This window comes from Ipomoea triloba, chromosome 12, assembly GCF_003576645.1.
Source record: "Ipomoea triloba cultivar NCNSP0323 chromosome 12, ASM357664v1".
In the NCBI taxonomy this organism is placed as follows: Eukaryota; Viridiplantae; Streptophyta; class Magnoliopsida; order Solanales; family Convolvulaceae; genus Ipomoea; species Ipomoea triloba.
In genome coordinates, this window is record NC_044927.1 from 20,574,262 (window position 1) to 20,600,859 (window position 26,598).

The 26,598-nt window shown below is 35.7% G+C and overlaps 3 protein-coding genes across 5 annotated transcripts in view; 2 read left to right on the forward strand and 1 right to left on the reverse strand.

Annotated features, from left to right (window-relative positions):
• Positions 1-5,377: 5,377 nt before the first annotated feature.
• LOC115998078 (putative RING-H2 finger protein ATL21A) lies at positions 5,378-10,162 on the forward strand. Its single transcript, XM_031237545.1, has 2 exons — positions 5,378-6,258; positions 9,432-10,162. Exons 1-2 carry the CDS (start codon positions 5,544-5,546, stop codon positions 9,914-9,916), a joined length of 1,200 nt encoding a protein of 399 aa, XP_031093405.1. The 5' UTR covers positions 5,378-5,543; the 3' UTR covers positions 9,917-10,162.
• A 7,400-nt stretch (positions 10,163-17,562) lies between these two features.
• LOC115998374 (mitochondrial inner membrane protein OXA1-like) lies at positions 17,563-21,887 on the forward strand. Its single transcript, XM_031237937.1, has 10 exons — positions 17,563-17,689; positions 17,844-18,357; positions 18,707-18,797; positions 19,276-19,323; positions 19,521-19,579; positions 19,680-19,755; positions 20,503-20,634; positions 20,959-21,066; positions 21,182-21,236; positions 21,347-21,887. Exons 2-10 carry the CDS (start codon positions 17,876-17,878, stop codon positions 21,610-21,612), a joined length of 1,317 nt encoding a protein of 438 aa, XP_031093797.1. The 5' UTR covers positions 17,563-17,689; positions 17,844-17,875; the 3' UTR covers positions 21,613-21,887.
• Positions 21,888-22,674: 787 nt separating this feature from the next.
• The window catches only part of LOC115999194, a 6,121-nt gene continuing 2,197 nt past the window's right edge, over positions 22,675-26,598 (reverse strand). For all 3 annotated transcript variants that reach the window (XM_031238999.1, XM_031238997.1, XM_031238998.1), the window contains 7 exons: positions 26,248-26,345; positions 25,500-25,567; positions 25,021-25,093; positions 24,832-24,938; positions 24,645-24,749; positions 23,257-23,356; positions 22,675-23,115 (listed from right to left, as the gene is read on the reverse strand). In XM_031238999.1, coding sequence (XP_031094859.1) covers positions 22,939-23,115; positions 23,257-23,356; positions 24,645-24,749; positions 24,832-24,938; positions 25,021-25,093; positions 25,500-25,567; positions 26,248-26,334 — 717 coding nt within the window. In that variant the 5' untranslated portion in view covers positions 26,335-26,345 and the 3' untranslated portion in view covers positions 22,675-22,938. The remainder of the gene's footprint in view (positions 23,116-23,256; positions 23,357-24,644; positions 24,750-24,831; positions 24,939-25,020; positions 25,094-25,499; positions 25,568-26,247; positions 26,346-26,598) is intronic.

Sequence of the window (26,598 nt, forward strand, 5' to 3'; positions counted from 1 at the left end):
ATGTGGTCACCCTTGCGCAAGTCAGTTAGTAAACTTGGTTTCATGTACTTCCAAGCTTTGGGGAAGCATGGAATTATCTGTGTTGAAGATCTCATGCACGAGATATTGACTGTTGGACCCCACTTCAAGGAAGCAAACAACTTCTTGTGGACATTCCAGCTCACAAAATGGCCGCTCAAAAAGACAGGAGAGTAGAAAAATTAGCATAAAATATAAAAAGCTTAATAATGAGCTACAATGGAGTGTCTGAAGCAGAGAGCTACTAGTCATACCTGCAAAAGAAGTTTCTGAATCAATTTCCGGTGGTAGAACAAGAAGAGGATGATGATGATGATGAGGGTACAGTAGTGAGAATTTCGCTATGTAAAAAGAGGGAGAGAGCAGAGAAAGGAGAGAGAAACTAGTGTGGGTCCTCTTCTTCCTCATTTTTGTCCTATAATATGTTGAAACAATGGATCTGATGACTTCTTTTCTGCACCCTCTAATGGCTAGTTAAAAAGATACACACCCATCTGGTATTTCACTTCCTATTCTACAGAAAAACATTTCATCTCAACACTGTAATCTGCTGAAATTGAAGTGGTAAAGACGGATGATGACAGACCGTTTTATACAATTCCAGTACATATTCTTGCACCCACGAGCTCTATCCTGGATGATCTAAGGTCCATTGCGCAACGGCTGAGATCGATGGGGTGCCTCCGTGATTGCCAGGAATGTTCATCACCTGACAACCTACGTAATGGACTACCTGACGAGAATGGTGTCGGGGTACGGAAAGTGCGAGTGGATCGTGGCGAGGAACATCGACGACATCCTCTGGATTGGCAACACTTTCAGCGGCAAAACGCTACATGTTTATCACTGCAGTGACCAACCGCCGCTAGCCTCACATATCAAACAGGTAATTGCTAATATGCTCTGTAATTTGACGTGGCAGAGAGTGCGGGAAAACACTGTTGCAAATCAATCTTCATTATCGGGGTTTTGTGATGATAGTTTTGTTGTTGGATGCTGGGAACGGAAAGCTAAGAGGAAGAAGAGAACCATAGATAATACATGTGAAATGACGGTTTGCCCTCACATTTAATGCCCATTTGACAGCAAATCTAACGGAGGACCACGGGTGTTTATTTTGAAAAAGATAGAGGACGACTCCTGGTCGTTTTAAAGACGAGGGACCACCGCTGGTATATCGCTAACACTACAAAAAAAAGCCTATATAGCGACGGATTTGCGACGAAAAATTTACGTTGCTAATATAGTGACGGAATAGCGACATTTTAAAATTGGTCAGTTCTAGAGCAAAGAGTTGACTTTGTTGTCCTCTAGGTAACATGTTCTTAGAGAGGGATAACCAGAGCATGGTGATTAAGAGAATTCATTCAGTTTGGAGTCCAGAGAATTTGGCTTGTATTTTAGTTATTTTCTGTAACACTTATAATGTCATTTACTAATTCCCCAACTTAAAGTTGAAAAAAAAAAACCTTAATAGTTGAATATTCAAGTCCAATTAGTCTTTAAAATTCTAAGATTGCAAGACTAAAACTGTGAAAAAGGTTGATGATTTAATGAACTGGAGAGACTTATGTAAGGATAATTTTTTGCAACTTAAATGATGATGCCCCTGTTTTTCCAACATAGAGAAGAAAACCACTGAATAATGGGAATCTCTGAGATGGCAGGTGAACTTTGAAAAACCTGGACTCCATGCGTCATTGTAATAAAATGTCCTACCATTGCTCTGCAGATAAGTTTGCGGCAAAGATTATGGTTTTCATTGCACAAACGTAAATGATGTGGTGTGCTTACTTCCGCAAAATCTGAATTTCTGCTTAATGTGCACTATAAAATTTAAAATTCATGGTAGTATAAAAGATGCATCCACAAATTCTTGCAGAACATTCCAGTGAAGTTTTCTGTTTTTGTTGCACGAATTCACTAATCTGCTGACTATATTATGCATTTTATACCAAAGAACTTTGAGTATACTTATGCAATTTATTTATAGAGGATACATGATTTTGCACCTAATATTTTCAGGTATGAGTTTGATCGATGAGTTGCATCGGTATGCTAAATACACTTCTATGCCACGACCTCAAACTACTCAAGCTTCATATTCTACTAATTCAAATGATGAAAACATAGGAGATCAATAGATTATGTTTATTAATATATTTGGTATTGTTTCTAACGATGTAATATATTACACTGCTATACTTTTGTTATTGAGTTTGAATGTTTTGATATGATATATTTTACAATTATATTATTCATGTATTATATTATAGATTTAAAGCATGTATGTGATATTAATTAGTGGGTAGCATTTATTTTTTTTAAACAAAATTTAAATTTAGCGACGGAACGGATATATCCGTCGCTAAACATAACGACAGAATTTAGCGACGGATATGTCCATCGGTATTTCATCATCAAATTCGTTGTTGATAGGAATAGTGACGGATTATTTTCATTTAGCGACAGAATGTTCCGTCGCTAAACCTAGCGACGAAAAAAAATGTCGTTAATTCTAGCAAGGAGGGTTTTTGCGACGGATTAATTCCGTCGCTTTTTAGCGATGGATTTTGCCATTTAGCGACGAAATTCATCCGTCGCTATTTTTGACTTTTTTTTGTAGTGTAATACTTGGAGGACCAATGGAGGTATTAACTCTTTCAGAAAATTAAAAGGAATGAGAGGTCAAGAATAATTCTTCACAGCATGCTACAAAGAAGCACTCTTAATGTCAACACTCCTAGTCCAACTTTTCCCCAACTCATGTGATAGAGCCATTCTTCATTCTCCAGCTTCAAATGCAACATTTCTGTTGCCTATCTTGCACCTCTGTTCTGCATCATCTTTTTCTGCTTCACTTTGATCCAGTTCTCTTGCACCTGCACATTAACAACCAGCCTACAAAGCCATATTAGCATCAAATAAAATCACTCCTAGGGGAGAATGACCAATGAGGGATCCCCTCCAAGCTAAGGAGCTGCAGAAATCCTTTAGGCAGCCCACTCAGCTTCTAAAATGTCACATTCCAGCCTTCACACCTTTCTACCAGTGCCTTGGCAATGCAATTCACATTCCTCTTACACTTAACATTCCTAACAAACCCAATATCATCCCCCTCCCAATTATCACAATTCTGCTCATCTGTCTCCACAATCACACAGCCCATCATTTCCATCACTAGAGCACCTTCCCCAGCTTCATAAACACCTGCAATGCAAAACTGACCCCTAAAGTTTCTAACAAAATAGCCACATCCCTTATCATCTCTACTCACAGCCCAGTTTATCTTAATCTACCCTTTAGTTGGCATGTTCTAACTAGAGCTAACAGTTAGCATCTCAGTCCCAAACCTTTATGCTCTTTTCATTATAAATCCCCAACTTGGAGGGAAACCCTCCCAGCTAGGCCATTTTCTCGTTATACATTCCACCATATCCCTGGTAACCTTAAAGATCACTCTTTTTTGCAGATGCTTGACCTCCCATACCTACACTGAGTATAATCCACCCACAACTCCCATATGATAATCATAGGTAACTTGTCAGTCAAAAATTTCAGCAACCTGTTGCTGCTTTGCCAATTCCACCAATCCCAACACACTCTTCTCATCCCCATCATTAACAACTTAACCCCCATAGATTTTGCAAAATAGTCTCATACCTTCCCAGCAATCTCCCCCTGCAAAAAATATGCTGCAATCCACTTGCTTTAGGTACCTCACAGCAGTTACATTTTGAGACCATGTTATAGCCAAATTTTCCCAGTATATCATCTGTAAGTATCTTCCACTTCTAGACCATCCATGCAAAGAATGACATTTTACAAGTTGTGTGTTTGCCCAGATCTTTCTACACCATTTGTTATCATTTCTAAAAATTAACCCTCTATTTTGCCCTTCCACTCTCCTCACCAATTTCTTAACTGCAGTAGTGCTAAACTCCTTCTTTCCATCTGGTCTCCATTCTGCAACATCTGCACACCCTTCTCTTATTGTCACATTGTACATTCTATCTCCCAGTTCAGGGCATCTCTCATTATTTATTCTTCCATCTTCACACACCTCTCTCAATTTAACTTTTGTTTACCCTTTCCCGATTAACCCCAATTCCCTTGCCAAAGGTCCCCTCCCTGTCCAATTATCCCACCACAGATTAACTTCTCCACCTCCTACTGTCCATACAATTTCAAGCTCTACTTTGTCTCTTACTTCTAGGGTATATTTGCCACCAATTCGGTTTTAATTAAGTTCTGATTATGAATTGATTATTATGATTCTTGGTTGTATAAGAATTGGAATAGGAATCTTGGAGGAGATGCTTAATTAGAGGTACCCACTTCTGAATTACTATCTCTGTTATTTGTTGGCAAATGATACCAAGTACCCAGGTTCACCATGTGAATTTAAATCCAAAATAATATTCAAATTATATGTTCATTGTTAATATATTATGTACTTTTAAATAACAAATGATGTAATCTAACTCGACCCTCTTGTATTTCTTAAGTGTAATAACTTGAGTTAGACTTGGATCAAGAGAGCCTAACAACCAATAGTATATATATATGTAAGTTGTTTGGTAAGGTTTAATAGCTTTAGGCATATTATATTGTGTCTTGGTCCACATTGTAAGATAAATTAATTAGGGATGTTAGAGTATGTCAAAATTCGAAACTCACGGACTAGCCCACCCCAACCTCATAGCAAGGTGGATTGAAATTAAGGAGCACGAAAATTCGGGCCTAACGTGCTGAGTCTGAGCCAGGTAATTAAATTTAAAAATATATATAATATTTTTTCATAACACTAAGTTCCAGAATACGTCTTATAGACTACCATCCTACACTCCTACTCTATTCCACCATTGGCTACACTTTTGCACAAAACAAAAGAGTGAAAGACAAAGACAAAGACAACATCGACTTCATCACAGGGATTCATAGCAAGTCACTGGTTGCTGAAATCCGAACGCTAGTCACTGCCTTGCCAAACTGTGAACGTCAATCGTCGCTTCACCGAACTTCAAACTTCTGAAGTGAGGTATTAAATTTTACCTTCTGAAAAAATAAAAAAATAAAAAAAAACTTGCAAAAAATTAGGTTCATGGTGAGGCGAACCAGTCCGCTTTGATAATAATAAAATTAACTAGTACGAAGTAATAAGCAATCACTTTTAGTATATTAAAACTTTATTTTTAATACTATAATAATTTTATGGGTCTTGTTTATTATAGTACGGTCCACAGAAGTAATAGAAGTGGCTTCTTGACAACAGAACACTTCTAGAATCCTATAATATACTCAAACGGCCTGTCTGTTGTTAGGAATGTTAGCTGCCATCATTTTATTAATCTTTTCAAAGTTTACCCAATCCCACCACTAGTATCCATCTGCAACAGTTTCTCCTGACCAAAAAAAAAAAGTCTCAAATTAAATCTCTTAGATTTTACACAATCCCTATTCCCTAATGAGCTGATTCATCCACACGACAATAAGAACAAGAACTCAATAATTCCAGAGAAATAATGTTCACCTCAGCCTCAGCCACACACCTACTCTTTCTTTCAATCCTTCTCTTCATCATCTCATCTGCTTTAGCAGCCGATGATGCTTGCCGGCCGGTCGCCTGCAAAGACGTGGGGCCGGAAATCCGGTTCCCCTTCCGGCTAAAAGGCCGGCAGCCGGCCCGGTGCGGCTACCGGGGGTTCGACCTTACCTGCAACGCCAGAGGGGAGACGATTCTCACACTCCCTAATTCGGGCGAGTTTGCAGTGTCGGATATTGTTTACATGTCGCAAATCGTTTATCTGTACGACCCGGATTTCTGCCCGGCCAAGAAATTGCTGAATTTCAGCCTCGCCGGCTCGGCGTTCCGTGGGGCGCGCGGGGCGTCGCAGCGCTACACGATCTTGCAGTGTTCCAGAGATTGGAGCGAGTACACGAGTTATCGGGCGATCCCTCTGTTCTGTGGGGAGAACATGGGTTCATCGAACAATACGGTGTTGGCGATGACTCCGAGGACGTATGCCCATGAAAAGCCGCCGGCGTGTCGGCCGGTGAAGAAGAACGTGACAATACCTTTGAGTTGGGATGTTTTTTATCAGTTCTGGGAACCTTTCAAGCAACTGGAGTTAACGTGGGATAAGCCGGACTGCCGGAATTGTGAAGCTGAAGATCAGCTCTGCGGCTTCGGGGGTGATTCCGGCGGTGATATTGTCTGTTCCAAATTCCCTTCCAAAGGTAAATGTTTTCCCAGCTTATTTAATTTAATTTATTTTTTTTACCATGAGAAACCAACAACTGCTAGTTGTATATTGAGTAAATCCTGCAATTTGACTTTAATCTATAAAGGATCACAATGCGTCAAATCAGAATAAGTCAATTATAATTGATCAACTCAAAATAATAATAATAATAGTAGTAGGCATTTATTTCAAAAAAAAAAATATTTTGTAGGTAGTGGAACATTTATAATCCAATTTTAGGCATTTCAACTAGTTCTAGGGTGTGTTGGTGAGAAATAAGCTACCACTTTAACCGTTACTCGAGAGATCATTTAGATGAATTGCGATTAAAATTGTTGGAACAGTACGTTATTTAAATAGAAAAATGTTTCATATAAAATTGATGAAAAATACAATTTTAATATTTTAATTATTCTAACATGACCATTTTAGCCACTTTAATTTTACAACCCCTTCAAAGAAAGACGTGGTGTTGAATTCACACTAGGGAGTAGGGACACCCCCACTTGTTCTTAGTAGTTAGTACACAACTATTGATATTTTTTTTTTTAATACTACTGACTCTATTGCAATGCATATATGTTCATAATTACTTTTTTAACCTATTGAAGTACAAAGAGTCAATATCGCTTCCATTGAGGTTCGAACACACAACTATTGTTAGAAGCCCCAAGATTCTAACCCAATTTTATACTAATTTTGATAACATTATAACTCAATTGGTAGACTAATTTAAAGTAACATTTATAGTATGCAACTTCAAATTCTATTTTTTAAAAAATAAATTCTAGTAATAAAAATATTCGTGATTGGTAATAATTTTAAATAGGCGTGGTTCTTATAGACACATTCCACCTCTCACCAAATCATCACAACTTGTCCGGACTGATTACCTAAATCAGACCGGACCATACCAACAACCTCCACATGAAACTTACAGACCAATACATCGTATAGACACAAGACAATTAAGGTTCAAATCATGGTGCATTTAATAACTTTAGATTTACGAGTCAAATGAAAGGGATTTATATAATAGTGATGATAAGCTGTTGGAAAGGGACAGAGGAAATTGATATGAATATTTTAGCATTTATGGTTAGACCTTAATTGGCTTGTTAGTATCTTACATGAGAAAAAAGAGTGCAAAAACAAGGTTAGCTGGTACGTGGTCTGTGTCGTAGTGGAGTGGTTTTGATAATTAAAATAAAATATTGAATTATAGTATAATATATAATTGTGGGTAGTAGTAGTAATTAGAAGCAGTCAAGAGATATTTAATTAGTGGGTAGGTGAGAGTGAGAGATATTGACATTATTCCTTTTCAAAATTATATATTTGTCTATATGCAATCTTTTCTTCAATGTATAAATTAAGGTACTTAAATTCGTAATTAAAAACAAAAGTGAATAACTTGGAGGGTGTGGTTGAGTGGAAGGGACTCATTTATCCTTAACCAAAGGTCAATGGTTTTGGGTATGGAGCAGCCTTAAATCTCTAGGTCAGCTGTCCCACCCAATAGAGGTGCCTACAATCCAACGAGGGGTTAATCACTGTGTCCGACGGTGGAGACCATGGGTTACACCCAAAAAAACAAAAATATTATAACAATTTTATTATATTATTTTTGCAAAAATTATAATACTCCCTCCGTCCCATTTTACCTGTCTTACTTTCCTTTTTAATCCGTCCCAAAATTCTGTCCACTTTCCTAAAATAAACATCATTACACTTCTAGTTTTCCTATTTTACCCTTTTAACTATCTGATATTCATCCACCCAAATATTCTCAAAAGACGTGCCCATTTAAAAAAAGGTGAATACATATCTCTACATTTATTTTCAGATTTGATTCTTCATTTCCACTTTTCACTTTTTTTTTTCTTCCTGCAACTTCTTCATTCCCACTTCACAACTGATAGAAGAAATCAAGAAGTGGGTTTCTTCATTTTTCTTCCTGCGTTTCTTCACTTTGTTTCTCCTCTCCGTCGGAAACAAGCCCCTACACCATTGCCGTGTAGCTCCTGCTGGCAGAAATAGAGATTCTGTGTAGCACGAAAGCATAGACGAACTTGGTGTTGGATACATGGATCTACATTTGATGAATGTTCAAATACATGGATCATAGAGTTTTGGCGTTGGATCTACATTTAGATACATGGATCTACACTTCTTATACTCAAATATTCTTATAATTCCTCTTTTTTTTTTTTTTTTTTTAAATGAGTCTCGCACCCAAAAAAAAGCTAATGAAAGATGATTCAATTGTTTGCAAATGAGATTGAAGAAATATACATATCAGAAAACTTCTCAAATGAGGTGAAGAAAGAAGAAGAAACGTACTGTACCAAAGTCAGAGAGTCCAGGGGCATAAATGGAAAAGAAGTCCACTTTCTTTACTTACCTTAAAATCCGTGCCAAACTTAAGTAGGACATTGATTTCGGGACAGAGGGAGTAACTTATAAGTTTGAGTCGATTTAACCTTTCTATAGGTTTTTTTTTTTTTCAATATCTTCCTATCTTAGCTTTAATTTTAACCTATTTTACCTAAATATGTAAAATACCCCTTGATCTACTATTGTCAAGAAACAACCCTAAAAAGGAAGACATTTTTTCTTCTTTTTTTTTTTTTTCATTTGAAGTGTAGGGGTGAATAGAAGAATAAGAAAATCGACTATTTCTAGTCACTCAAAAAGTGACGAACATTTTAAATTTTTTTAACTACCGTGGTGATATGGTAGAAATAAAGTCATCAATTTAATACATAAACTTAATTTCAAGATAACTTTTTCAGATAGTCAGAAACTTTTCGACAGCTAATTCAAAATTTGAAAGTTTTTGGATTTGGCAAACATAATTTTGAATTTTTCCGACAATTTTTACTTTGAAGAATTGATTTCAACTCTAGTGTTTTACTTTTTGAGTGACGACAATGAAAACCCGCACATATTTACGACACAAGATAAGTAAATCCCATTAGAAAGACATGTAGTACAATTACCTGGACCAAAAGGGTGTTTGATAAAAATCAAATTATACAGAAATCATGCTCCATATACTCAGTCATCCCTTTAGGCTAGATTTAAATTTTCAATTTTTGTTAAGCTTGATAGTGATTATAAACTTTCATGCATCTATATTATTGTGAAGTGGTATTTAATACACAGGGATTCCTCGTGGCGTCAAGTATGGAATCACCATCGGCATAGGAATACCGGGGCTAGTCTGCACGATTGGGCTAGCTTGCTTTGCATGCGGCAAAATTAGGGATTTCAGGCTGAACCGCCGTCTAAGCTCAATGAATCTCTCCACCACCGGCGGCATCACCGTACAACCACCGCTAGCTATCGCCGGTTTAGACCGCCAAACAATCGAATCCTATCCGGTAACGGTTCTGGGCGAGAGCCGGCGGCTTCCGAAACCAAACGACGGACTTTGCCCGATCTGCCTGTCGGAGTACGAGGCGAAAGAGACTTTGAGGAGCATACCGGAGTGCAACCATTACTTCCACGCCGATTGCATTGATGAGTGGCTGAAGCTCAACGCCACTTGCCCCCTGTGCCGGAACTCGCCGGAAAGCCCGTGGACGAATACCCCCTGCTCCTCGATGTCCTTGTCGTCCACTTCGTTGGCATCCTCTAGCGGTACTTAGAGAGATATATGTGTGTGTGTGCACAATTTTAGTGGCCGGAAAAAGTTTGTTCTGATTAATTAATTAAGCATTTTGTATTTTTGTATAGAGCCCATACAGGAGATTTACGTTATTCATTGTGTGTACTACTGTAGTATGTATAGGCTTAATGAATTATTACTGATAACAATCACACCACACAGTTTTTCAAATACACAGTTCCCACAGTGTATCTATTCCAATAATATATTTTCTATTTTTGTGTAACGTTATGGTGTTCAATATATTTCTTGCCCACAAATATTAGAAGTTCCTTGGGGGCGTGATTTAATGACTCATTAGGTGGGAAAAATAGTGTATGATGTCAAGAAGGAGCCTTTGGGCCGGTGAAATTCCTACAATATATATATGTGACTACACTTGGTTCGATCATATGTCTTTATCCACAATCTACCACTCATATATGAACCAATTGAGTTTCCGTGCTTGCATGCTCAAAATATTTCTATTTAATAGCTTTATTGCTTAAAAATGAATAACTTACTACTAAATTATACTCCGTACTTTATAAGTTTATAGTGCACCACGAAAAAGAGTATAACTTTCTTTTTTCTTGAAGTCAGTAGAGCCATCAAAGGCGGACCATAACATGGTAAAAAGCCTTCCAATTTGACAGGCCTAACAATGGTCGTCCCATCCCACACCGCTTAGGCCCATAGTCCATGGTAGGGGCTCCCCAAATTTTTAAACTAAAATAATTTAGATAATTATTTAAACTTTAAACATATTTGTAATTTGTTAAACATAATAATATATAACTAATAAAAACAATGACTTCTAATAAATACTCCGTAGTTAAATATATAATGCATTAATAATCCTTAATCCAATAACAAAACATTTATACAATATACAAATTACTAATTACAAATTACTGTTAATGAAGCGGAAGCAATGAGCGTTCGGGAAGCTCTCAGCTGGGTGAAAGAGATGGACTTGGGAGACATCGATGTTGAAATGGATTCCCAACTTGTTTACTATGCTTTACTTTCAGACTTTTTTCNTGCATCTATGATTCATGATGTAATTTTCCGTTTTGCTAGACGATCTGCGAATCGTGCAGCCCATGCTATGGCTAGGGAGGCCGTTTCTGTGTCAGGTTGTGGGGAGTGGTTGTCTTCCCCTCCTCCGTTTCTTGTGAACATTCTGAGCTCTGATTTAATACATTAAGTTTTTACCTTCAAAAAAAAATATATATATATATATATACACACACACACACACACAAGTTTTACACGCGCATTGCACGAATAGGCTAATGCTCAATGTTTATATTTAAATAAGTATTTCAAAGTATATCAATACAAGATTATATAGAATAAGTTTATACACAGGTAATTGAATATCGAATTTGTTTATTTAAATAGGCAATTCAAAGTATATATGAATGCAAAAGAGTTTTTTGCATTTTTAGTCTCACGACTATAGTGACACTTGTAGGATTGGTCCACGACTTTCAAACTTTGCAATTTCGGTCCATGACTATTGTTTTTGTTGCAAAAATGGTCCTTCCGGCGCCGGAAAATAAAAATCGACGGTTTTTCTGGCAATTTTTCGCCGGAAAAAAAAATTGACATATTTTCTGTCAATTTCTCGCCGAAAAAAATTCTCTGTTTCAAGTAAGATTAAAATTGACATTTCTAAACAATTAATCTAAGTTAAAACAAATTCATTTCTAAAACTATATGTAGTCAATTTAATTATTTTTTATTTTGGTAAACTAATTAAAGTTAAAACTAATTCATTTCTAAAAGCATACGTAGCCAAGTTAATCTTAGTAAAATTAAATACAAATTCAAAATTATTTTTACTTTTTCGTTTAAATTTAAATTATATTTACTTTTTAGCCAATTACGTACAAATTCAAAATTATTAATACAAATTCAAGATCAACAAAAAATAATATTATTATGATTAAATTTAAACTAAAAAGTAAAAATAATATTTGAATAATTTTGCCCAGTAGTAACATCTTCCTACAAAGGGGAATTTTTTAGAAATGTCAATTTTGAATAAAAAGTAAACTAAATTAATTTTTTAGAAATGTCAATTTTAATCCTACTTGAAAGGGAAATTTTTTTTTCCGGCGAGAAATTGACGAAAAATATGTCAATTTTTTCCCCGGTGAAAAGTTGCCGGAAAATCCGCCGGTTTTTATTTTCCGGCGCCGGAAGGACCATTTTTGGAACAAAAACAATAGTCATGGACCAAAATTGCAAAATTTGAAAGTTGTGGACCAATTCTGTACATAGTCGTTGGACTAAAAATGCAAAAAACTCGAATGCAAAATAATATAGTAGATTCATTATAATTGTCACTAAGATAAATATTTGTAACTTTGTAAACTCGATAGTCTAAACGCGGTAGCCTAAATAAATATTACTTTTGGTTTGAATTTCTCTACATCTTCTTAATTCTCTTTTGGGTCATTGACTTCATCTTCACTATTTGTCATCTTCTTTTTTTGTTGGTAGTGTGTCATTTGGAATTGGGTTACTGGTTGTAGCATAGATGACAACGTCATGCAATGATATTATGGTGTAGAAAGTTGTGAATTTGCCTTGCTGTGTATATGACTAGGATCTTAGTTGTACTATGAACTCTTGATCTTGCAAGCGCTTATTGATATTTGACCGTGGTAGTTTTTTCCCATACATGTTTCATGTGGAAGTATTGAATAAAATATTAATATTTATTATATATATTTGTAGAAGGTTCATGAGTAGTGTCTCGTGTGTAATAATTGATTTTGTGCGTTTGCATGTGTGTGTGTGTGTGTTTTTTTTTTTTTGAATTGATACTAATCTTGGAGTTAAATTGTTTGTCACTTTGTGCATAAACATTTTTTCAAACAGTGATTACAATAAATATTGTTACAATGATATAATAAAAATTAGGGAAAATGGTCAAATACACCCTCGAACTTTTGCTAAGAAATCAATTAGACCCTTGAACTTTTAAAAGTTGCAATTAGATCCACAAATTTGTTATTTTGAAGCAATTAAACCCACTAACCTGTTGGTGACCTTTGATTGCAGGTCAATTAGGTTTCCAGCGAACTTCCGGCCAAAATTAGCCACCGGCAACCCTCCTGCATACTTCCGGCCAAACTTGCGATGGAGAAGTCCAGCCAAACTGGTCGTAATCTCCGTCGACCAGAGGTCTTCTTCCCTGGCAGAACGCGCCGACGGCGATCTTACGGTCGCCGGTGACTAATTTTGGCCGGAAGTTCGCTGGAGGGTTGCCAGAAACCTAATTGACCTGCAATAAAAGGTTACCAACAGGTCAATGGGTTTAATTGCTTCAAAATAACAAGTTTGTGGATCTAATTGCAACTTTCAAAAGTTCAAGGACCTAATTGACTTCTTAGCAAAAGTTCGAGGGTGTATTTGACCCTTTTCCCTAAAAATTAACTTACAAATTTCTTTAGAAGCTTTCATGCATTGATAAAATTATGAGAATGATGTGTAAACTTGTTGAATTGGAGCTGGTGGATGTCGTCATTATCAATTGTTTTGACAATGGTCCTACCATTTAAAGTCCAAGTGTACTTGCATTTCTGATCAACAACTTTGTAGTTAAGTCGCGCATGTTTGACAACATCATTTGAAATAGTATACCAGGAGTTAGTCTATAGAGTGATATCATACACTCCAATGTCGTGATCAAACACTACTGCTTGAACTCGAGTTCCCTACATTTATATATATGCTTTGTTACCTTAAAAATTCTCCCACTAACAACAATTATGCCCGATAAAAAAAATAATACTACAATATTTGTAAAGTAATTTATAAGTGTATCATTATAGAAATACATACAAAAATTATTAATACCATAATGATCTAAATTATTCCCAATAATGCAAAAGCATAATTAAAATATTGAGCCTTTTTCTAAATAATCAAAAGAAGATTAATTAAACAAAAAAAAAGGAAAAAAAACTTAACATAGATTTGTTTTTAAAAAAATGTAAGAAAATGATTATCAAGATTTTTTATTTGTAATATTTGATACTTTAACTTTGAATGCTATGTATATAATTTGGCTAATTAATTGACTAAAGTTCATGTTAAATTTTACTCCGTATATTGTATTTTTTTAATACACTCTAACATATTCATAATATATGTTCAACAATTATATCAACTTTGATTGGGATGAGGTTTGTACCTAAGATCTTCCTTATGAAAATCAATGAGTAACTTAAGAATAATAAATAGTTAACGAAATTTCCGTTATTAAAGTTTACATTGACGGAGTTGCAAGGGTATTTAGGAAAAGTAAATGATGATATAATAAAGGATAAAGTATGAAAATAAAAAAAATTACTAAAATCAAAATAATCTGCACCATTCATTTCATCAAACAATTACACAACATTTTTTTAGTTCCGGTTAGCGACTGATAGGGATGATTCCCGTAATATACTTCCTTATAAGTTCGAGGCATCTTATCGGTATTCAGGTTGTGTCAAGTAGTCAAAGTCTGCCCCTATATAAGAGGACTTAACCCTTTAGTGTAGGGGATTCCATTTTTTTCTCCTTCTTGCTAGAACACGACCAGGGTTCCCTTTTCTCTACTCTCTTTCCCTAGATAAGAACAACCATGAATAATACAGCTTCTTTGAACTAAACTCTCTCAAGAATTTCATACGTACTCTCTTGTACATTTCTATACACTCCAAATATATTCAAGCTATTTTTACTATCAAACTAAATGGCCCACGAAAGGTCGTGTCCTCTATTTCACTTGGTCGATTTCTCGATCTCACCCTTCGCCGTCAGTGTCCAACCACGCACCAACCAACATGTCGAAAATCTGCTCAAAATTGGTCGGTTGTAAACCTACTGGTCGGCAAAATTTCACACGTAAGCAAAACCTGAAAGATTTGGTGCGGGGTACCATTATCAAATTCATGCATTCTGTTTTTCATTGCGCACATTGATAGTATAGCTTTTTTGAGCTAAACTCTCTCAAGTCATACTCTCTTGTACATTTCTATACACTCCAAATATATTCAAGCTATTTTTACTATCAGCAGCTTAACTTTATTGGCTCTTATTAGATTTGTAGATATGAGTGTGTTCAACTGAGAACAACCCCTTCATGTAAAAGCTGAGGATGGATCACAGTGACTCTTTAGGATTTATTAATGATTAAGAGTTTTATTACAAATAATACGTGGTAAATTTTATAATTACTGCAAATTTTCAAGTTTGCAATATTTATAAAACTAACACGCCCATTTTCCCCTTACTTTTCAGCAATCTTCAATGGTTGATTTACCCAAATAGATAGATCGGATCAATCATCAATTTTTATCAGGGAACTTATTCTCTCATGAACCTTCCTCTATATATATACATACACCAGACAGCCATAAAACTCAAAGCTTGCTCTATCTTTTGTAGGGATGACGTGGTAGTCCGACGGGCTAAGCGCGGTTTATAGCTCTAATAATCATGCAATTTAGATGGTTACAAATAATGCCTCTTTGTACCTTGGGAGGCATGTTCTATGGGTATATATTGACCTAGGAGTTGAAATGGCTTTCATACCATATTTCTAGTTCAAGATATAAAAGTTTGTTATTAAATTATCAAATTTTAAATATTTAAATATAGTTGACATACGGTAATTTTTTGACTTACAATTGTATTCGCTATTTTATTATATTTTAAAAGAAAAAAATTGCCAAATTGATATATAAACATGCCAATATTATTCTTTACGTCTATTTTATAATTTAAGTATACAACTTATCAAAATTAAATATTGATTGTAATAAATTGAAACTTCAAAGTTTTAATTGCATTTTTTAAATAATATAAGGGATGCCAATGGGAGTTGGGTTATCGATTGAATGTTCAACTTTGGAGTGTGTTTGATTGAGGAAATGGGAATCATGGGGGCTCATAAAAGGATTTGAAGTTTCTAGGAGATAAGGTGCAAGACATCTAATTTATCAAGAGTGATTCATGCAAGGTGATAAACTAGATTAATGATTAGAGTAGAAACATGGACATGCACGATTCTATTGCGAATCTACTTGAAAAGAAGAAGAAGAAGAAGACATCTAATTTATCAAGAGTGATTCATGCAAGGTGATAAACTAGATTAACGATTAGAGTAGAAACATGGACATGCACGATTCTATTGCGAATCTACTTGAGGAGGAGGAGGAGGAGGAGGAGGAGGAAGAGGAAGAGGAAGAGGACGAAGAAGAGGAAGAAGAAGAGGAGGAAGAGAAGAGGAAGAGGAGGAAGAGGAAGAAGAAGAAGAAGAAGAAGAGGAAGAGGAAGAAGAAGAAGAAGAAGAAGAAGAAGAAGAAGAGGAGGAGGAGGAAGAAGAAGAAGAAGAAGAAGAGGAAGAAGAGGAGGAAGAGGAAGAAAATGAGGAAGAAGAGGAGGAAGAAGAAGAAGAGGAAGAAGAAGAGGAAGAAGAAGAAGAAGAAGAAGAAGAGGAAGAGGAAGAGGAGGAAGAAGAAGACGAGGAAGAAGAAGAAGAAGAAGAAGAGGAAGAAGAGGATGAAGAAGAAGAAGAAGAGGAAGAAAAGGAGGAGGAAGAAGAGGAAGAAGTAGAGGAGGAAGAAGAAGAAGAAAAAGAAGAAGAAGAGGAGGAAGAGGAGGAAGAGGAAGAAGAGGAAGAAGAAGAGGAAGAGGAAGAAGAGGAAGAAGAAGAAGAAGGAGGAGGAGGAGGAGGAAGAAGAAGAAGAAGAAGAAGAAGAAGAAAGAAGATATACATGATAGAGAGAAGTTGAAATATTTGTGTGTCTCATATCTACCAATAGCATAATCAAGATGTGACTAATTTAACAAAGACATTAAGTAAGTTTGATAAAGGTCTCTAAATCCTCAAGCATCCAAGTAGTGTCATCCTAAAGTTACTACAATTGGATGAGATATGCATTCCTCGTGACCGATGGGTGACCATGCCCTATGAGATTTGACTTGTTGGAGTTTTTCCTCTTTTCAAAAGAAAAATGTTCTTGATAGTGTAATTAACTAATGAAACATTTGACTTAACATGAATGAGAAGATTTGGAGGAATGTTACCACCACAACAGAGCATATATTAGAGAGAACATTGCTATACCTAAGGGACTAGAGGGAAGTCACGGAAGAATCTCAAAGCAGTGTGTCTCTTCTTGTGAATGGAGTGATCAAATGGGGAAGACCTCAATCCGGGTGGCTTATATTAAATGTGGATGCAATAGTTGATTCAACCGGATGAAGGTTGGAACTTGGATGGATCCTTAGCTTAGAGATTATCAGAGTCTTTCTACGGTTGCCAGATGCGCTCCTTAGTGGGGGGCATGTTCTCCTAAAGAAGTTGAAGCAATTGCCATTCGGAAACTCTTAGTTGGCTCAAATTGCTAAATTGAGATAATGGTATTGTTGAGTCGGATGCTTTGGTTGTGGTACATGTCTCAGCTCCGTCTTAGAAGAGCCATCTTTTGATTTACATTTATTGGATATTAAAGATAGATTGAATATGTTTTTTAATGTATATCTATTTCTTTTGTCAAGTAATTTGCGAACTGAGCTGTCCATCTGTTTCTATGTTAGGTTGTGAGGAGTGGCTTATATGTCCCCCTCTTCTTTCTCATATTCTTTTGGATGATCTGAATTAATAGAAACACTTGGCTGTGACTTCTGTCACTGCCTAAACGGCTAAACCCCCAAAACCCTCGCATGTTTTTTTCCTGGTATGCTCCTCCCATAGACCCCTGTAAGTGTTTCTTTAGCTCTTCTTGTCGGTTTCCTCAAATCCCCAATTTCAATTGGCCAGTCTTTATGCATCCTTTCCTTACGAAGATCTGAGCTTTTAAGATTTTTGTTGTGTATGCGTATAAAAATCTGAACTTTATATTCTTGATCTGCAGCTATTTGCTTTGTCTAGGAGCGTAAGTCAAGAATGGCTTACAGACGCAGTAGTATAACAACAACTCGAGCGAAGCTTTTGTACGACCAACAACGATTTGCCCCATCAATTTCTCACATTCACCGTCACGACGATGATCGGAAAAACCCCGAATCCAGTTCGGAAAACCCTAGACTTTTAACTCATCTTCGGCACTGTTACTTTGGGAATAGACTTAGCCCGGGTGTTGGTGTCGCCGGAATCCCATTCCAAGACCGGAAATTTTCTCCTCCTCCTCGGTGGGCCATGGCTCCCATTTGGATGAGGAATATGTCGACTAGTGTTGGCGAGGGAATGAATAAGATAGAATACATGTCTGGTGTTGCAGAAGTGCTGAGTGATAAGACTGTTGAAGCTGTGGCTTCTCAAGCTCCCGTGGTGAATGACGTCGCAGTTGCGGCCGCAGATTCGTATTTACCTGTGGCTGCCTTGCAATATTTGATTGACTATGTTCATTGTGTTACTGGATTTAACTGGTAAGATAATATAGCATATTCGCATTTTTTTACATAGCTTGTATAGCACTATAGCCAAAGTATTTAAACTTGAAACTTGAAAGGGCTTGAGAATTTGGAGTAGAACGGCTTTCAATTATGCTGATTATGTGGTTGCTTTGTTTATAGAAGGAAAAGGACTTAGGCACTTTACTTTTAGGGGATATGAATAATGGATGGTGTATGTAGTAGTGAAGCTAATTATATATGTTTAGTTTATATTAATAAGGTACATTGAAATGCAATTACGATTAGTTTTATTTTGAATTTTGTTATTGTTGAAGTAGAAGCAATGTAGAGTTTGGTTTTATCGTTACTTATCTTTGTTCAGGTGGGCATCAATTGTGTGTACGACTCTTTTAATTAGATGGTTAACTTTGCCGTTGATGATACAACAGCTGAAAGCTACTTCAAAATTAGCGGTAAGTTATATGCATACCTTACCTTACAGCGGCTCCTGGTCCTTAGCTTTGTTCACCTTTCATGGTTTCTTTCACTGAGTTCATGTGTGTACTCGACATTATTATTTTTATTTTATGCACACTTTCTTTATTATGTTGTTATCGAGATATAAATTTGCTCTGGATATCAGATACTATAATTTCATGTATACTAAACTCAAAAGCAAAGATTATACTCTGTATATATTTTGTTCAAACTAAACGTTTCTGAAAATATTTTTAATATCAGCTTTTAAAAAATCACTCAAAATTTTGTATTTGTGATTAATTATATAATGTTATAGTCTCAAAAAATTGAATTTCAAAAATGAATGTGGAAAATGGGTGTTGATAAACATGTTTTTTAACTGGAAAATAGAGAATTGAAAATTGTGGTAAAGACAACCCTAATTTTTCTATCTTACATATTAATTGACGATTGACTTACATGTCTCTGCAGCTTTTGAGGCCAAAGTTGGATGATATAAGACAAGAGATGCAAAATCGGGTATGGTTACATTAGTTTTTTCTTGATATGGAGTTGCGATTATTGTTCAGCTATTTAGTTAATTGAGTTCATTATTTATTTACCACATACAAGGATTTGTATGTAGATTGTAGATGAATGGCTTTTCATCCAATATGAGTCGTTACTATACTGCACCTTAGCGACAAGTAAGAGGTTATTGTTTTGCTTAATGTCAGGGCATGGCTCCAGCAGCTGTAAATGAGGGTCAGCAGCGGATGAAGGAGCTATTCAATGAGTATGACATGCATCTTTTAGTTCAACCTTTTCAAATTTTACGTTTTTCAGTATGAAGTACGCTTATGGTGATAGATGGCATGTGGGTTTTCACTTTTCAGACACAAAGTTACTCCCTTTGCCGCCTTTAGGGGAATTTTTATACAAGGCCCTATCTTCGTCAGTTTTTTCCTTGCTGTAAGATTGTCTTGTCTCTACCCTTTTTTGTAGCGTTTGGCATTTTGCATTTTGAGCAATTGTTTGTGGGGTTGTGCTAAAAAAAAAACTCAACTTTCAGTGTTATACACAAATTTGTAACCTTTAGGACATCAGATGGAAAGTAGTTCTGCCAAATGCACATCACCACCATGTAATGACCATGCTAATTGAGAATTTTGAGTAGAGAAATTAGTATACTTAAAGGATTGAATAACTCAGTGGAAACCAAACACCCATGACCTTCTTGGATGCTTAGTAGTTTATCAATCTTGTGAAGTAGAGATTGCAAAGGGTTTGAAAAGGTGAAACAAAGTGTTTAGATCTTTATTGGTGAAAAGACAATAAAAGGTAATTAAAATGTGCCTACTCCCAACAAGAGCGGCATATTGGCCTTCTTGGTTTGAGCCGGTCAGCTATGGGCAACCTAGGTTGGTTTACCTCCTTGTGGTCCTTTACTGGCTAGGGTTATAAGGTGGGGTTTATCCAGTGCACACCCTCGGGCAGTAATTGCGGGTTTCCCTCGCCACTTTTAAAAAGATGTGCCTACTTACATATTAAGTGGATATGCACAGTACATAATGACACTTCAATCTATGTAGACTAATAGGTTGACCTACTTGAGCAACCCCCAGGAACTGGGCCAGAAAAATGCAATTAACCCATTCTCTCTCTGTGCTAACATCTTTACTTTTTTGAGTTTTGACTTTATATATCATCGTGATGCAGATTAGTAACATGGCTGAAAAAGTCCCTTCTTTTAAAGAGGGTGGTGCATTCTGGTTTACTGATTTGACCACTCCGGATAGTATGTATATCTTCCCAGTTTTGACTGCATTGACATTCTGGATAACAGTGGAGGTCAGATTTCATTTCATAATTATGTAGCCATTTCTTACTAACTTAATCAGATACAGATTTTCTTGCCTTTTCCATCTTCTTTTGTATGTTATTCCAAATAAAACCAATAGCTCAATTTTGAATTTCTTCGGCCATGGGTTTTGGACTGTTGGGTGCAAAACAACATTTTTAGTTCAAAATCTCAGAAAGATAGGTGCTTTTTGGTCACTTAGGAAATAATTTGTTTCTCAAGTCTGTTTTTGTTTTTCGATGCTTTGAAAGCATCTTCCTTGGTCTTAAGTTTTTCTAGTTAATTTGTGAATTTGTACTTTGTTCTTTCCTCAGTGTAATGCACAAGAAGGAATGGAAGGAAACCCTTCCTATGGCACCATAAAAAATGTTTCGAGAGCAATGGCCGCATTGTCAATCCCATTTACTGCAAGTTTCCCAAAGGTACATTCGTAGACTTTTATTGCACAAAACAATTCGACGATAGTTATATAAACTTTTGGTTGAAATTCATGATAAAATTCTTGTCTCAATGGGAACTTTTGTGATTCCATCACAGGCGGTTTTCTGTTACTGGATTACCTCCAATATTTTCTCGCTCTCGTATGGATTGGGTGAGTTTACTTGCTCGGCAAATTTATCTATTTACATTTCTGAAGATGCCAGGCCAAGCTTTTGGTTAACAATATTTTGTCTTTTAACTTATAACATTGTCTTTTATCAGTAATTAAAAGGCCTCAAGTGAAGAAACTCCTCGGTGTACCTATAATACCCCCGGCACCTCCACGTGCTGATCAAAGTCCGGGACTCCCGTTTTTTGAAGCGGTTAAGAAGCTTGCAGCAGCTAAAGAGTACGAAGCGAAACAAGCAGCTGTTGAAGCAACCAAAAGTGCGAGCCAAGAGATACAGTCAACCGCGGTTCTCAGTCAGAAGGTCAGAAGCTTAGAGAAAGAAGTGAAAGGAAGGAAGAAAGGAAAGAAGAGGCGATAACTCGGAGAAAGAAATTACTATAATCTGCTTCTTTTTTTTTCTTTTTCTTTTTTTTGAATTTCCCTATAGTGCATAGCAGGCAAAAAAATGCTGCATTCTTTATTATAATGGGTGTAGTAGTTAGGTATTCAATAATTTTGTGTTTTTGTTTCTTTCGGGGTTATATGTTTTTTCACCACAATATACATGATGATGATGATGCAGACATAGGAGTTTCAACAGACTTTCTAAATTTCTTAGTAAAATAAGATTCTAACCAATATTTGTTTTAACAATTTCTCAGTGTTATCCCTTTGTTTATTATGTTTGTTTCTTGGTTTTAGGTAATAATGCCTGTCCTTTTGTCTTCCACTTTGTTAATTTTGTCAAAAGTAGGCTTCAGTGAAGATTTTTTTTTTTTTAAATATTTTTTGATATATTAAGTTTCCAACTTAGGGGTCCAAGGATGATGGCTGGAAAAGGTAAATTGCAAGTTGCCTAGTCAATCTCAATTTCTAGTCTTCATCACCATTAATTTTTCAAGCTTTGTCTTCAATAGGAGTCGAACTCCACTCTACTGCTGGAGCAAGAATTCCAAGCTAAAAGATGTTTTTTTGATATTATCTTTGGAACAGAACTGATATTGCCTTTTGTACTTGTTGAGTGTAGAGGTATGCATCTTTGTTTCAGTTAGAGAATCCTTAGGTGAAACGCGCACAGAAGATGGAGATGTTTGAGAAGCTTTTGTAACTGTGATTAGGAAAGAAGAGAAGAGAAAAAAAAAAATGGCGAAACGCGCACAGAAGATGGAGATGGCTTTATTGCACACTGTTCCAAAAACTTTGTATTTACTGAACAATCTCAACTTTCTCTCTTACCCTCTCCACCAACTCAACACTCACTGTTCCAAAAACCAATTAATATTAGGGGTGCTCTTATGATCAGTGAGTTGACTACTTGTATTCTTCTTTGATGTACAAGGATGAGGAGGCCAAAGAATGTTACAACAAATCCAAATGAGGAAAATAATGTCGCAATCCAGGTGGGCATATCATATGAAATAGCAATATATGGAGGTGGGCATATCATATGAAATAGCAATATATGGATTGATTCCAAACGTACGTACTACTGCAACAAAATCAATTCTTCCAATCTTATTATAGCCTGCCTTGTGTTACTACTATTCTGGTATTTCCTGTGATGTTGCCGACAATACAAATTTCTACCAACTCACCATATAAAACACACATACAACTTCCAGAGGTTTTCAGGTGTGTAAAATCACAAGTTGAAGTAGGTGGCATGGCAACGACGTTGAGACTTATGATGAAGCATGATGCTATGCTATGTGACACGTATGAGAAGTACGACCATGATAAAAATGCATGTCATAGCGAAAATCAAGAGCCATGTGAAGCATGTCGTCTTGAAACTCTGTGAATAAACTTCCATGGCACGACTACTAGCATGCCCTGTACTTGCCAAGCTATGCTCAACTGCTTTTTCGGTCGAGTCAAGTATCTGTGTGCCCAAACGACGCAAGCTTGTTAGACTAGACTATAAATTATATATAAGAAGACTTCCTTGAAGTTCAATTCCCATCTCAGCCTTCATGTTATTGTTATGTACAACATTTCAACACCAACAAGCAAGAAGGCTTACTTTTTCAGTGTTTTTTACGGATTGACTCATCATGAGACTACTCTCTTTCAGCTGTCGTGCCAAGACAACCATTTCATCTGTCAAGCTCTCCTGAAGTTTCCTGAAAGAGTTATGATATTACACAACCAAATCATGAAACAGTTGACACATTTTCAATATAGCTTTGTAGTCCAATGCATTTTCAGCACTAACTTCGATCAGTGTTGAAATATTTACTTTTTACATGTTATTTTACATAATCTGCAAAAACCATAGACTTGCATGAGAAATTGAGAATTCTAGTTCTTCAAGGAAGCATTCTTTAGAGTTGTCCTGGAAAAGAATCATTTTTAACCACAAAACGACTACCAAGCAAAAGCATTCAAAGAATTCAAATTAACATCTTGCTTTGAAGAAGAAATTACTTCACTTAGGGGTCCAACCGGAGTTTAGCCTTTCGGCAAGTTTTTTCTCAGATTGATTAATAGACTTCTGAAACAATAGTCACCAGGAAAAATATTGAAGATGAAGAGGACGAGCATAATAGATTTCTAATGTGCTCTTAACTTTTCAACTAGCCTAAACTATGATAATAAATGGAAAAATGTCCAAAATGCTTGCTCTCTTAGGGAGCGTTTGGTTTTTTAAATACTTGGTATCGGAATGATAATTGGAATTAAATACTTGGTAATGGTAATGGTTTTTTAAGTAGGAGTCTCTTTGTTTAGTAACAAATAGAAATTGGAATCAAAATAAAGAAATAAATATTTAATGAATTAAAATATAAATAAATAAATATATAAAACCGTAGAATCCTAATCATACAAGAACTACTCCCCATGTGAGAACTTGTGGACAAATCTAAACCATTGATCTGTAAGATCTGATGGATGAGAAATCAAGTAAAAAATGAGGGGGTCATAAATATTACAAAGTTTTGTTTATTTTCAACCGTTAGATCTACTAGATAATGGTTTTGATTTGTCCGCACGTTCTCACCTGGGCCATTGTCCTCACCTGATTATGGACCTAAAAACGTATAATACATATATATATACACATACATATATGTGTATATATTTTAAAGTTGCATATTGAATGTGCATAGACAATGACCTTTCCATTTTTTTTTTTTATCTTCCTCATTTTTTATTCCATTGTTCAAAAGTAGGGGAAGAAAAGTGTAATGAGTTTTATGATTACTAAGGGATTTAAATCCAATAGTACGATAGCAAAAGTAGGCAAACAAACAAACATGGTAATGGGTATCAAATCTATAGTAGCGTACAAAAGTCCCCAACCAAACGTCACCTTAATTTATTCTTTGCATTTTGAAGAAACTGAGCCACCGCATGTATGAAGAAAGATCTGTCTAGAATAACTTAAAACATGTGCCTGCAAAACTGTACCTGTGCTTATCAATATGCGTCCATGCAGCATCATCTAGTTTGACGGGAGCAGATTGGTCAGCGCCCACCTTCTCATGAGATGTATCCTTAGCATTTGATGGTGGCCTATTTCACTTGAATATTAATACTTAAATCAAAAGCAAAAATAGAATATAAAAACAACTTCCATAACTAAATATTCACACACGCAAATCTTCTTCTCAATCCTCCAGTAGGAGAATGTGGTGCACTTTCTCCCTCTGCTTTACAAGTTTCAGCACTGTATACGTCAGCAAGAGGCCTCTGAGGTTCCTCCTGTACAAGGACAATGGTTTTGGAATGAATATTTTAACATAGAAAGTTCACAGAAGAAGAAAGAGCTGGAAGGTATACACACCACAGTGACAGCCACTTTAGCAGCAATAGCTTCGATTTTCTCTGAATATTCGTTCACCTTGGCTTTGGAAACCCTATAGAAAGCAAGCAAAAGTCAGACAAAATAAACCTTAAAAAGGCAAGCCAAAAGCAGAAGACTACAGCAATAAAACTCCAAGACAGGATCAACCATAGAGAAATAGAGAATTATCTTAGAAGTTGGTCATGCAACAAGGACTTAATATATAGGATAATTATCATTTTAGTAAATTTCAACACATGCACACAGTCAAATAGATGTGTGTTCGTGTATGGTCTATATTCCAGAGTGAAGGTGTCCTAATAGTATAAACTATGAGTTTTTCAGAAACAAAAACTATATTTTGATGTAAATTTACAGATTCATGATAAATTCAGAAAAGACAACCGAAAGCCACCATGGGTATAAAATTTGTTATATCAAGTATTTGAAATTGAGTTTAAAATGGTAAGCATAGAGACCTGGGCAGTCCTTCTGGAGTCCTTTCTTCAGCCAACTGCTCCAATTGTTCTCGCAATGTGGCAACATACTATAAAAAATTTAGCAACTATAAGAAAATATTTAAACACAATTCATGTAATAAAAGAAAGGTTTTCCTGAATATAAATTACAAATTTTCCCCTTTGACAAATGACACTAAAGTTGCCAATAAGCTTCATTATTAATTCTCTTTTGATATTTCTAAAGTTACCAATAACTTATAAAGATGATTTTCTATTATTTAATCTATAATCCCAAGATATGAAACTTTAATTGTTTTAAGTAATTACTTATCTAGATTCTACGAGGTTGTAACTTTTGGCAGGAAAAAAAAAACTTCTACATTAATTCTTGGTAGAACAATCTTCTTTTTTAACTTACTAGAAATGCTTAGAGTCATAATAATAATTCTAAACAATTGGTGTAGAAATCTTTTTCTTAAACAATTTCATACCTAATCTCTTTCCAGGAACAAAAGTACCCTAGCCATTACATCAAAGACACCTAGAATGATTATTGTTGTTATACATATACCATAAACATAATTTCACTCCACAGACCAAAGCTATTCCAATATATAGTAAAGCATCATAAAATAACTCCAGTAAGCATGTGCGTTCAAAGAACTGCCAAAAATGAGATAATAGGCTAACTAATTAGTTAATAATTTTCATTATTGATGTCAAATGACAATACCAAACACTCAACATGAAAGAGCTGTGGACATACATGTATGAGCTTTGCTTGATTTTGTTGTTGTGGCGCAGTTGCTAATAGTCTCCTCAAATTAACTTCAGTTTTACTCAACAAACCCATTGAGACTTCCTCTATAAATCAGAGAAAAATAAAAATAAAAATAAAAAATTTAAAAAAATGTAAAAGAAAAATAACCAATTAAAATTCAAAAGTAATTGTTAAATAAGGGAGGGGAGGGTACAGAAGGTTGCGCCTTGTTCTGGAATCTGGAGTACTCGGATTTCCTAAGACTCATATTCAAATACCTAGAAAGATCCTGAGGAATTCTGGTGTTCCTTTGGAATCATAAATTTTTGTTCAAGAACAAAATAGGATCAATTTCTT

Bases quoted from the DNA above. Each gene is read 5' to 3' on its own strand.
- LOC115998078 (XM_031237545.1), top strand. From the start codon at position 5,544: ATGTTCACCTCAGCCTCAGCCACACACCTACTCTTTCTTTCAATCCTT. The intron at 6,259-9,431 runs GTAAATGTTTTC...TTTAATACACAG, and splicing joins TTCCAAATTCCCTTCCAAAG to GGATTCCTCGTGGCGTCAAG.
- LOC115998374 (XM_031237937.1), top strand. From the start codon at position 17,876: ATGGCTTACAGACGCAGTAGTATAACAACAACTCGAGCGAAGCTTTTG. The intron at 19,756-20,502 runs GTAAGATTGTCT...ATCGTGATGCAG, and splicing joins TCGTCAGTTTTTTCCTTGCT to ATTAGTAACATGGCTGAAAA. The intron at 21,067-21,181 runs GTACATTCGTAG...ATTCCATCACAG, and splicing joins TTACTGCAAGTTTCCCAAAG to GCGGTTTTCTGTTACTGGAT.